We start from the raw sequence: 13,110 nt of genomic DNA, 5'->3' as shown, positions 1-13,110 counted from the left end.
TTCCGGTGAGTTAGCAGTAACACCACCACAGCTGAAGTCAGAGACCAAATCTCTCCTTGATGAAAAGGCTCCAACTCTGGACCAACCCACTGTTGAGAACAGTAAGAAAAAAGGTGAATATCTCCAAAGGATTAGAGTTCCTCTGTGTTTCAGAAACTTCCATTCTCTTCTTACTGTAAGTTGTGGAAATGCATCCAAAACTCTTGGGTATTCCACGTATGGACAAGAATGAGGAGAAAGGGAGCCAAGATTGTAAAACAGAGTTTGGCACAAAACTCCCCAAGTAGATGCATGTGTATTTCTCTCTCACAAAAGGCACACATTTGGTTTCCTATCAATAACGGGAAAGATGGGATGTCATACCCTGTTACACATACAAGATTATTAACAACTTCACAAAAAGGCATTTGGCTATGCTGCATCTTCCTCATGGTTGCTTACAACATGTTAACCCCACAAACCTCTCCAGAACACAGCAGGTTTGTCCTCAGCATAGACTCCTTTGTCCCTTAGTACAAACTGGAGCACAGGGAAATGTCTTTTTGTATAGCAATTGTTTTTTCCACATGTACACAGCAGGAACAGTATAAATTAGGGAGGTTAAAGATGTTGCAATATTAGTTCTTTTTCTCCAAGTAATTTGAGGGCACCCAGCCTTTGAATGGCTTCACACCATTCATGATCTGGCAGTACCACCAGCCATTTGGGTTCCTTTCAAGGACCTCCATGCAGACACCTTCCTGAAACCCTGCAGTCTCCTCATCCCCTTCATAGTCTGCAATAGAAACATAGATGTCCTTGAGATTGTTGTGGATGAACTGGGATTTCTCAATGGGCTTTGGCTTGACTGTGGACACAGGAATCCCATTCCTCTGGGTAGGGAGGTTGGAGGTGGTCTCTGAGCCCTCCGTACCAGACCGCTCAGGCTGCTTTCCCTTTGCGTCACCAGACTGTGACCATGCGTTGCTGAAGGAGGAATTCCGACGGACGGTCCTAAGATGATCCGTAGTTGTTAAAGACTCATTTCTGCGCAAGGAGCATGACAGGTTATTGTCCTTTGGTGGTGGAGACACAAACACTGACTGCGGCCGGACAGCAAGTTGCCTCACACCATTCCTCATTTTGACTGGCCCTGATGGTTTTGAAAAACCACCAGGAGGTTTGCTTGGGATGGGTGGCGTTGTACGTTTGCTCTGGTTGATGGTGTTCAAAGCCTGAACCCTCTTCTCTATTTTCTCTAAACTGTTTGACTTGTTTTCATTTTTCCGGTTCCTGGCAAATGAGGCATCAGTCTCTGCTGATGTGGTTTCTCGCTGGTTATCAGGGAGAGCCAAATAATGGGAAGGAGCCCAGCCTTCCATGTCTCCGTATTTCAGGTACCACCATCCACTGGCTTGCTTTTCCAGCACTTCTACTTCTACTCCTGCTGGGAAGCAAATTTCAGAATCCTGTACCTTTTGGTATGAGTCAGTGGTCACATAGAAGCACCTCGAGTCATTTTCTTGCTCAGTTTTGGCTGGATGGCTAGAGCAGAAAATGCCACGGGAAGGAGCTGTAATGAGATCAGCTGAACTCCTCCTAACAGGATCGTCTTGGTTCTCAGAAGCTGTGTGCGGGGGGCTCTCGGACTCTTCACTTCTTGAACCTTTAAGTCCACCTCTGAGTTGCCCAGTTGGCCTCAGCTGACGTCTTAAAGTGCTGATATCCATCTTTTCTTGGCTCTGAGAGTCCGCCTTGTTCAGAAAGGGTTTGGGCCTAACGATTGGCTTTGCTCTAATGGAAGGACTCTGACCAGGCTCTTTCTTTATGCCTGTTCTTGGCATGCTACGTAAGCCAACATCTGAAGCTGACCTTGGTTTTGTCTCCTCGCTCCTGGAATAGTGACATTTTCCAAGATCAGGCTGGATGGTTTTGTCCGTCTTGAGCTTCACGAGTGCTGATTTAGGAGAGCTGGAACATGGAGAATTCCTTCGGATCACAGAGAGAGAGGAGCTTTTCTGAGAATCAGAGTCTCCACTAGATTCCCTACTGGACAAAGCATCTTCCACATAACGCCTGAATCCCTCGTTCTCATAAATGGTCTCTTCTTCATGAGCAACATCTTCTGAAGACTCTCCTACTTTGAACTTTGCTTTCTGAAGTGATGACACGGGAGAGGGCTTGAGGGGCTGAAACAGTCGTTTTTCAGGAGTGCCCTCGTCACGATGACTTTCACTCACTTCACACTCTGAGTCAAAGCCAAAGGCAGGCACATCATACTCGGGCTCTTCGTATTTCAGCTTGTGGGGAGAGTCCTGGGTATCTCCTGAAGAAACCGTTCCAGGAGTTGTTCCTTCTTCAGAGTCTTTTGGTTTACTAGGAGGTGCTGGGGGAGGAACTTTTGGGCGGGTTAAAGTACTGGTTCTTCTGTTTAAATTTGGCTTCTTCCTCTTATCAATGTAAGACGCTGGAGCCCATCCTTCCTTCTCTCCAATCTGCACGTACCACCAGCCGCCAGAATTCTTTTCTATAACCTAGGAGATGACAAGGAACATGTTACTTAGACAAAAATCTCAACCAGTTGCTTTCCACTCCTCCCCTTTCAATCCAGTCCCCTGCAATAGCCAAATACTACAATTTTTCCAGCTGCACTGTCAAGGCTCACCTCTGCTTTCTGTCCTCCACGAAAACTTATGCCATCAGAGATACACGACTGGAACTCTGCAATGGTGTAGTATTCCACTTCCACAGAGGGTGGCTCTGGTGGTTTGGGCAACTGAAAACCCTACAGAAAACAGGAAGCTTTGTTCACTTAAACCAAAGAAGCAGTGGGCTGAACAGAAGTATGAAAAAATATTTGCCTTTATTCAGTAAAACTCTTCCTTCTTCCTGTGCTACTTCCTAATGATAACTTCCCAGTTCTCCTGAGTGGAAGCTGATGTATTGAGATGGGCCACAAGAGAGAAGCCTTTCAAAATATGCACTGTTCATGCCGCCTTCACCAGCTATTAAAACTGCGATAATCTTTACCTGAACAGTAAAACATTTTACTGATGGGCCATAAAGCGTGAGCTGCTATTCCAGTCACAGTAACAACAGCCCATTTACTCCAAGATTTTGCCCAGAAAGACTCAGTTCTGGATGGCTTGCCACAACTGCAGAAAATTGCATTCCAAGAGGCCTGTAATAGATTCTGCCTATCATCAAATATAGTACCTTAAAATGTAATCCTAGTGAACTATTTTTCTTAATCTGCTGCTGGATTATTTTTAAACAATCTCAAATAGTCAGATGGGCATCTGTTTTAGCAAGAAACAAGGACAATATCATAGACCCCTGTGAAGAGCTTTGCCCAGCTAAAGTGACAGGAGAAAGGAAGGACTTTACTACAGCAGCAAAAGATTGCAGTTCCTCCCTGTAAAAGAAACCCAGAACCTCTACTGAGTCGCAACACACCTCCACGAGAAGCAGGGCACTGCCCTTTACAGCCATTCTGGCAGCATACCAGACTCTTCTATAAGCTAAGTGCCTTTACATTAAGCTGTCACATTTTAGAGTTTGTTACAATTATTTTTAAGGTGATAAATGGGATGAGTGTCCTTTCAAGAATTTCAATATCAAAAGCTTTTCAGATTAGCACATTGCTCATCTACAGAATGGCTAGATGATGGGGAAGCTTTGCAGCTTCTGCACTTCACTGCTTCTGGTTCTAACACAAGAACTGCAGTATGTCAGGATCTCTTGAACACAGGTCAGACCTGCTACAGGCAGACACAGGACAGCCAAAGACACAAAATGATCCTAAGCCGTTAATGGAAGAAAGGCAAATTGCATACTGTGCATAATTCACATGCTCCTCCATTTCTAAGATATCCTCGCTGTAACTAACAATCCATGTTTCATCACGCACAGCATGTGGCATTTCACAGAGAATGCATCACTGCACCTTAGGAACCGTGTCTAACAATGTTATAATTGGATGTTTCTGCACTATAAATGCTGAAATACAGCAGAACTGCAGCATAATAAAATGTCTTCAGATAATAGGATGGTTTGGATTAAATGAAGATAATTGGAAACAGCAGACATGTTCAGGGTTTCACATGTATTATCACTGTTATTTTTAGCATGGGATTAAGTGTAGTAGTCTTGCCAAAACAAAGTCTAATTGAAAATAATGCAAAGAGATATAGGAAGAAAATACTAATATGCTATTCATCTAGGATGTTAAGAGGCATCTCAGATGACACAGAAAAATTACTGCTCATAAAGGGTACAGCAAAGATTAAACACTATGTATTGCCTGGTTATAAGTAAGTTATTAGCAAATACACTACTGAGCAGTTCCTATTTGAAGATGACAGTCCTAATCTCAAATTGGTCCAAACTTCCAGAATTCTAGCTTTGAGGATAAACAATCATAGGAGGTGTCATTCCTGTAGCACACAACGTTCCATAAGATCCCAAGTCACTTTAAACATAAACAAGAGTGAAGCTTACCCATCTCAAAGATGGTAGTAATGGAAGGAGGGGAGACATTCCCAGTTGTTAAAGACAAGAGAAGGTCAAAAGATCCAGTCTGGGCTAAAGACACCCAGAGGAACTTTAAATCTTCTGAGTCAGCCAAATGGGCTTTAATGCTCATGCACAGAATATAGTAGCTTTAGGATGTTCCCCCTTCAGTTCAATACCTGCTTAGTTGGCGCAACATTTCAAAAAACAGAAATCCCCAATTAACATTAGGGTGTCCAGAAGTCTGCTCAATACTTAAACAATGAAATGAAAAGGCATGCAAATAAAGGATCTCTCAGATACGCCTCGACACCTCGTACAGCTGTAGAAAGTCTCATTAAGCACCCGCACATCTACCCCACTGCTAACATATACCATAAACCAATACAAACCAGACTGGATTCTCTTCGTGGGGGCGGCCTTGTTCTTAGATTTGGAGAACCTGAGCAGGAAGGGAAAAAGAAGAGTTGATTTAACTTTGTAGGTACTGCTAAACACATTTTTCAGCAGTTCTCTGCTGTTACACAGTTTGAGAATATTAGAAGTCAGTATTTACAATATTTAAGGCATCTCTATGAAACAAGATCGGAAACTATGAGTGTATATTAGAAATACCAAGGTAGCTTAGCTATTCATCTCAGCTAAGCCAGCAAATTTTAGAGGAAATCACTGCCAGAAAGTAGTAGATTGTATTTTCTGCTGGAACTGACCAGCTCCACTGGAGATTGGCCAGCAAAGAATTGGCCTAATACCTAGTTTTCCCCCCAGCAGTAAAAATAATCCACCAAATTAATAACACTCACACTGTTCTCTATCATACTATCTAGCCATTCCTTGCACAAACTAGCATTAGCATCTGCATTTTGCAGATGAAGTAGTAAAAACATTGTAGCAACTTGCCCACAGGAAAACAGCAGAACAAATGCAAGAGAAGACATAGGTGGTCTCCTTGACTTTAACACACCATCACATCATCTGCATTACTGTGGGTGGAGGGCACATTTTAGAGTGTTCAAAAGGAAAAAAATCTCTGGGAAAAAGAAAAAAGTAAACACATACTGGCTAAGATAAAGAAGAACCAGTCAGCCCTTGTATAATGTGAAGTTAAATTTTATCACCACTAATGAAGGACTATGTCCTGGAGTCCCTGCAGATCTATAGACAATGCAAAGATCTACTCGTGCGGACTCAGCTATAAGGCCAGGACACATGGATCTTTAGCTGACAGACAATGCCAACCCTGAAAGGTAGAAAACAAGCCAGTAGAAACCCAGACTACTTTACTGCCTTACTTATTTGAGCTCTTTGGGGTGCTATCCTTGCTATGGCTGGGGATCCCTGGGCCAGTTTGGAAGTCTGCTTGTCGGGGGTCATCATGGCATTGCCATTAGAGTCATTGCACAGGATGGGCAAACTGATTTCCTTCTTGGTGATATGGGTTTCTGCAGTCTCGTTTTCTGCTTGAGTTTCCTTGTCGGTGGATGATTTCTTGTTCAGCAGGTTACTGATCTCCATGATGTTTCCTATGATTTCCACTGGCCCAGTTAAGTTCTTTTTCCTAGACGGAAGATCATCTTTAGCCTTCTTCAGATACGAAGCTGGGGCCCAGCCCTCTTTGCCTAGATATCTGCAGATGCAAAAGGAAACATCATCCCATCAAGCACAGCCTTCTCACACATTTCACGTATAATAGCTAAGACAAAAGTGATGGATGATAACATAAAACAAAATCTGTGGTTCTCAGATAAGCTTTTGTGGTCTCTAGTCATTTATTACCTATTGATTACACATCTCAAAGTCAGCTGAGCTAGTAGTGAACTGTGGACTGCTGTTAAAAGCCACTAATCACCCTAAGGAATTACTCTCTCTGGATAAGAAATACAGTTACTCACAAGGTAAAGGGCTTCACCAGTTTGTTTTATGCCACGCTTAGACAGTACTACACAAACTCAGTATTTTCCCATACAGCAAAAAAGCAAACTAGTGAGTAAAATATTTTAAGTTTTTATACTTTCTAGTGGCAACTCAAAATGGAAAAGGGCTAAAATAAGGGTGTACAGAGCCCAGTACAGAGCCCCTACGTCGGCAGTCTATCAGGCCCTTGTGCAAGCCTCCCCCCTTGCAATTATAGCAAACACTGCCCCTCCTCCCATAACTCCCAGTCCTATATGATCAGCTTCTCTTATGGAGAATATGGGACTCAAACTACTGCAGCTTCCTCTAGCACTCTAGCATTCTAAAGAAAAATGGTTTTGATGGAGACTCATTTTCCTGAACAACCTAGGGGCTATTTGAAGAAATAAACTGGGAAATCTGAACAGACACCTGAATCCAGTATGTGTTCCCAGAGCACCAGCCTGAGCTGCTCATACTACACTTCAAACTGAAGTCATTCTTCCACAACTGGGCTTTTGGGAAGATGGTTTTTCTAACTCCTGCCATTCCTAACACCTCAGCAGGGATTTCAGATTACAATCAGACTCCAGGGAGGACCACGTGGATGAACTCTGCTTTCCCTAACGAAACCCTAACTTGCTACAGAGTGAGTCACTGAAACTCTTCTGTCTTTCATCTCTCAAGATACCCAAAGCAGGCGCTTGAACTGTAAGTGGGAAAGCAGGCACCATTAAAATCCTGGTGCTCAGGAAATACAAAGGTTAAAACAGTAGGACTCTAAGGCCCTTTAATGAAAATGGACACTCATTAGACAGCAGAGGAAGGAGCTGGGGGGGTGGAGGGGGGAGGGAGTGAAATATCAGAAAATAATTCCCTGGCAGATGCGCAACTTTGTCATGCCAACACTTCGATTCTGAGGTTTGCGGTGAGATTTCTGCACCAGGGCACACCCTGGGCTCATTCACCACATCCAGACACTGAAGAGTGGCACTAGGACTTTATGGGGAGAACAGGAAAATGCAGTGTAGGTTTGCTTCCCTAGACTTCTTCATTACTCCTCCTGTACAAAAGCAAATGCAATTGCTGTACTTCTAGCAATGACCAGAAAGACCTTTCTGTCCAAAAATCTTTCCTTTTCCTCCCTCTCCCATCTAGATCAGCCAGGACACTAGAAATGCTGCTTTCCCTACATACCCGCCTTCTGTCACACATGAAGGCAAAGATATGGGATCTCCCCTGCTCAAAGAGTTTAGCAACAAGTTTTTCCAAAGATTCTGGTGTCAAAGGAAAGCATCCCAACAGCTCTGAGCTTTGTTTGCCCCACGGAGACTAACAAGAAGTAGCAAAATGGTAATGACTTGATTTGACTTCCAACAGATAGACAGCATCCAGCCATTGATACTATGTCAATATGCAATTTGGATCTATTCAATCCTGTTCCCTTTGAGGCTTTTCTGATAAGCCTCAAACCAAGACAAAAAAAGGAAAGAAAACAAGGCCTCAATGTGTGCCATGCCCCTTATTGTGGCAAGGCATCTCTCAGTGTCATTTTCCAGCCCTGAAGACCTATGGCTTCATCCCCTTTTGCAGTAGGCAGCCCTTTTGCAGAGCTACTGACCAATACTTTCTGCTGCCTGTGCATCAGGGAAGTTTTTTTTAAAGTACATTTATAACTTTACATGATCTGGAGATGTAGAAGTTTTAGTGTGAGAAAGCCACACTGGCCAATGCACTGAGCACTCCAGTTCCAAAGGTTACTTTCAACAGAGCTTGATTGTGCAAAATCAGCAAAAAACCCCCAGTTTACATCCATCTTAGTTTGTGTGAGACTTAACATGTTTAAGATCAGAAAGGCAGCCACAAGCAGGTTCTATACTGGCTTGTTAGTTCTCCTGCCAACTGTACGTATTTGGATCAGCCCATATAACCCCACTGCTTCAGACACCTCTGATCTCACATAGTTTCTCCCAATGAATAGTAGCAGCAATAGCTGGACAGTTAATAACTCTGGTCTACATCCCCTCAGTAGAAAGGCTGTTGCTGGTTATTTCTTCCTGTGAGTTAGGAAATTCAACCTGAAGTTAATGCTGAGCAGTAGTTGCCAGCAACTGCCAGTTTATTTGTGCAACATCACAAATAAAAGCTACTTATGTAAGTCAAATAGGCTTACATTTTTCACCTTAGTCCCTGAATTTAGTAATCTCAAAGTCCTTTGCTAACATCCCCTTAGAAGATTACTTGATCTCCCCATTTTATAGGTGAAAGAACTAAGGCAACTGCTAATCAGATGCAGAGAAGTCCTGAACCAGTAACAATCTTCATTTCATGTCTAAGAGTTGAATCAAAAGTATCCTTCCTTCATTTATATTCACAACCTACTGGAGACATTTCAAACCCCATCCTAGATTCTTCCTCATTTCAGTGCCGCTTACACCTCCCAGCTGCACTTCATTCACACCGGCTGACAAAACCACAAAATGACGATGCAGGCAAGTAACAAAAGCTTTACTTAGCATATTGCTACTTACCTGGCCTGCAATCCACTTGGGCACCATGAGATCGCCTCCAGGGACAGTATCTGATACAAAGTAAGATCTAAATAATGGATGCTAATGCCAGCTATGATCATAGTGGGAAGCACACAGATCCACTGAACTCAGTAGAACAGTAAGAAGGATCCCAAATCAGAGCCTTTCTTTCACTTCTCCAGAGTCCCAATGATTTTTTTAAAAAGTCATAATGCACACAGGGCAAAATAAAGGAAGACATCAATATTGCCTCTAGCTTCTACAGCATTGAATTTGGAGGGTCACAGAATTAGGTGTAGTGATTTGGTTCCTCGGTGATTCCAAAACCCTCCCTGTTTATATTACATGAAGGAAAAATGGATTCAAACCATAGGAATGTTAAAAAAAAGTCAGAAGTGCCTCTGTGAGTCTGAGAGTCACATCTGCTTTCCAGCTCCAGAGCACTGGAATTACTCCAGAGGGAAGCAAACTGGGGGGGGGGGGGGGGGGGGGGAAGAAAAAAAAAGAAAAAGGACAGGAAATGAGGATCAGCACATGGCCAGAAATCCAGGGAAATTACATATTTAAGGTGGAACAAGCTAATGTCTTTAAGGTGGATTCCATTTGCAAGCTGCTGGATTTGTTTTTATTTCTACACATTGATGTGCATGTTCAGTCTGTTACCCAGCCCAGAGGACAACAAGGCAGCAGGATTCAACCACGGCCTCTTCCTGCTCCCTCTCCCCTCACTGCAAGAGAAGGAGTTGCTCCTTTTAAGGCATTCAATACTCAGAAAAGAATATTTCTGCATAAGATGAATCCTTTTCTGTGTGGTACCTAACAGTATTCAGAGCAGTTTAAGTCTAATAAACAGCACAAGAAGTTGGAGATCAGCCACCCAGGCTGCAAAGGACCAGCTTGCAGGGATGGATCACCACATCAACATTTCCAGAAGTGCTGCCCATGGGAAAACAACCCCAACATTTCTAAGAGCAGTTTAATCCTCCAGCAAGACTGCAGCACAGTGCTCCACAGCAGCAGAGAGGATGATGGCTGACACCCCACACACTTGTCATATACATATGGGGAGCACCTAACCCGCCTTTCAACAAGAAGAGGGGTTGCTCAACTCTTACAAAATGCCTCTTACAAAAAAGCCAAGGGCATGCTGCATTCCCCAACTACCATGGGGTGGCTGGGGCATCCGCTGTCCTTCCAGCAGATCACCATAAAGGATCCACTTAGGCCACTGCAGCAAGTGTCACTGTCCACCAGAATGAACTTCTGCTATACAGAAAAATGTATGTTTTGGGTTGGCCCACAGGAGTGCGTGAGGAAAAGGGAAGAAGAAAAGGAAATTCTGCTTATTGTAGAACTGTTAATATGGCAAAGGGGAACCTACAGTAGTAATAAGGCTGCATTTCAGAAGGAGAATACCAAAATAAACTAAAGATGTCTTGTCATGTTTGTCCCCTCAGAAAACTTATGTGCTCTTGGTTCTTTTATCTGCAACTTTGGATTCCACTTCTGTGAATGATTAAAGGAGAAAAAAATGTGACCTGACCAAACCCAGGCATTTTTGAGTTCCTCCTGTCTAGAGTGCCTTCCTGGCTCCACTGCTATCTTTATTAGCCTGTTCCCTCTATGGAAGCATTAGATAGAATGAATTAAAAAAAAAAAAAAAAAAAACCACAACAGTTTTCTAAGTAAGGGACATCAAGAAAACCAACAACATTGCTTCGGTCAGCATTTTCATAGTCCTCATTTATAGCTGATAATCAAGCAGAATTCAAACAAAAGCAAGTTATGGCTTGGGGAGGGAAAGGGGAAAAATATTCACTGTAACTGTAATTACAGGCTAAATAGAGAAAGATGACTAGATGAGATGTTGTGCACTGCCTGAGAGATAAACCTCTGCTTTTAAGCTACCTGTTGTATCACACCTTGTTTAAAGACAAATGGGATGTCACAGCACTGCTGGATTCACACATAGATACAAAACAAGGGGTAGAATCATGAAAGAGCATGAACCTAGATGGAGAAAGCTCTCATTAAGTATTCATCCTGACACCTTATACCACTATCTGAGACATATCTAACCTACATTCTACTCATAAGCATTTAAAAAGGGGATTCTTAAGTCACAAGTCTCCTCTATGACTGCTGTTTCAAATACGTAACAAAGTTTGATACACAATGATAAATTCGCCTGCCCTTAGAATCCAGTCCCTCTATATCAGGAGTATCTAATGTGGACAGGCAGAAATCAGGCAAATTAGTTGAAACCATCAATAAGTTTGGAAAAGGGCTACAGCCAAACTGATCTCTTATATCTCTGAAAATAGCACTACCTGCCCCAAACAGCTCAAGAGATCACAATCAGCCTTTCAGCATTGCTATAAATAGATCTAAACATGTTGCAGAATACCTCTTATACTGAAACACATTAAAATTACACACAACAGAAAGCTTTGTTAGGTCTCACAGTCCTTAACTCAGACATTGGCTTTTAACTTGAAGAAATTAAAAAAAAAAAAACAAACTACAAGTTCAGGAATTTCCCCACTGGAATGGTCCACAGCTTTTGCAGACACTGTAGTGTTACTTTAATCACCATTGTATCATCTTAGCCTCTTCTTTACATTTCTTCAAGAGCCATTATGAACAATTTGGGCTTCCTTGCCCAGCTACAGAATTATTTAAATGCTAGCATTAAGTGAATGATCAGAAAAGCTCATTGTCACAGGTTCTGCAGCAATCTGGCTGCACGGCTTCTTTACCTTATGTACCACCATCCTTCCAGGTTCTTTTGGATGACCTCCACGGTGACCCCTTTTTCGAACCCAATCTCATCCTTCCCCTGGCTGGTGTACGGCTGGATAGTGACATATTTCTCTTCTAGTGAGGGGAGAAAAGGCAACATCAGTTAGGGTCAGAATTAGTCCAGCTGTTTTTCTGTTCTGCTTGCTTTTAAACTGTTATGCAGTGATTACGTGGAGCCATTACAAAAGGCGGAGCCCTGCTCAGGGGCCCACTGATTATTTATGCTGACGACATGATAGATAATCAGCCCCTTGCCACTACTCTACTGCTGATAATCACAAAAGTGTTTCCATGCCAATAATGACACAAAGTCCCCAGAGAGCTTTCCCCCTTCTTCTCTCCCCCCCACCCCGCAAGTTCCTCGAGTGGGTAAGGGAGAGGATTTGAAGCTGGACTTAACTCCCATACCGTAACTTGACAGAATCAACCCAGCTGCCAAATCAGCCAAGCGTCACCGCGGGAGCTCCAGCCAGTTGGCTCTTTTGAACATGCACATGGCTGCACAAAGCATTGTGTTACTGAAACCTGAGCCCTGTATCCCAAGAGGGACCGATCTTCCCAACTCCAAGGGGCTGGCCCATCATGCTGCTCTGCTTGCACCTCTCAAACACTGTGGGTCTACAGCAGTGAGCTTGAACAGCATTAAAAAAGTGACAAAAAAATGTAAGGGTTTTACATTTGACAGGAGATCATAACAGCATCTTGCATTCGTGGGTTGTGAAGTGTTTTGCAAACACACTGCTGAGAGCAAACACACTCCAGAGAAATACACGGGTGGCAGTGGAAAAGGAGGGCCAGAACTTAAGACACATACTTCAAAAGCACAGGCCAGATCTCAAGTATGGTGTTTGAGCCAAAAACTTAGCATCCCTATTCATCTCCATCAGCTATCCCCTTCCTGGCTGGGCAGAGATGAGCAGAGTTGCTCAGAGCAGGCCAATGAGCAGAGCAGAACAGACACTTTCTCAGCATCTTCCTCCACCGACCAGGAGTCATTTACTGTAGCATTTCCACCACGCTCAAAGTCAACCTTTTCCTCCATTAGCTTAAAAAAAAACCACAAATGGCATTGAAAACGTGAACTACCAGCCTTGCTCTGCAGCAGCAGACATGCAAAAGTGTTACCAAACCCCTCTCCTGAACCCAAGCTACAGTGCATGTAACAGCATGAGTTTCTGTAGCTAGATCAAAGGCAGGGAAGACAAGCAATAAAGCACACCCCAAATGGCCTTCCTAGCACTTTCTACTGGCAGTGGCAACAAGGCATGGCCAGGAACAAATAGAGGGTTGTCAGTGCACAGGAACAGGCAGGAAATTAAGTGAATCCAGAGCTCCTGATCACTGCAAAACAAAGGAGCTATGAAAAGGTTGCAGCAGCTTGAGGCGAACACTC

At 43.3% G+C, this 13,110-nt stretch overlaps 1 protein-coding gene across 2 annotated transcripts in view; it reads right to left on the bottom strand.

Annotated features, from left to right (window-relative positions):
- Nucleotides 1-617: 617 nt before the first annotated feature.
- SH3PXD2A (SH3 and PX domains 2A) overlaps nt 618-13,110 on the bottom strand; it is a 261,363-nt gene continuing 248,870 nt past the window's right edge. For both annotated transcript variants that reach the window (XM_075717611.1, XM_075717612.1), the window contains 5 exons: nt 11,675-11,792; nt 5,784-6,118; nt 4,884-4,933; nt 2,645-2,764; nt 618-2,513 (listed from right to left, as the gene is read on the bottom strand). In XM_075717611.1, coding sequence (XP_075573726.1) covers nt 618-2,513; nt 2,645-2,764; nt 4,884-4,933; nt 5,784-6,118; nt 11,675-11,792 — 2,519 coding nt within the window. The remainder of the gene's footprint in view (nt 2,514-2,644; nt 2,765-4,883; nt 4,934-5,783; nt 6,119-11,674; nt 11,793-13,110) is intronic.

This window comes from Pelecanus crispus, chromosome 10 (genome assembly GCF_030463565.1).
Source record: "Pelecanus crispus isolate bPelCri1 chromosome 10, bPelCri1.pri, whole genome shotgun sequence".
Lineage (NCBI taxonomy): Eukaryota > Metazoa > Chordata > Aves > Pelecaniformes > Pelecanidae > Pelecanus > Pelecanus crispus.
The sequence above is the reverse complement of the archived record's forward strand: the minus strand, read 5'-3'. Positions and strand labels throughout refer to the sequence as shown.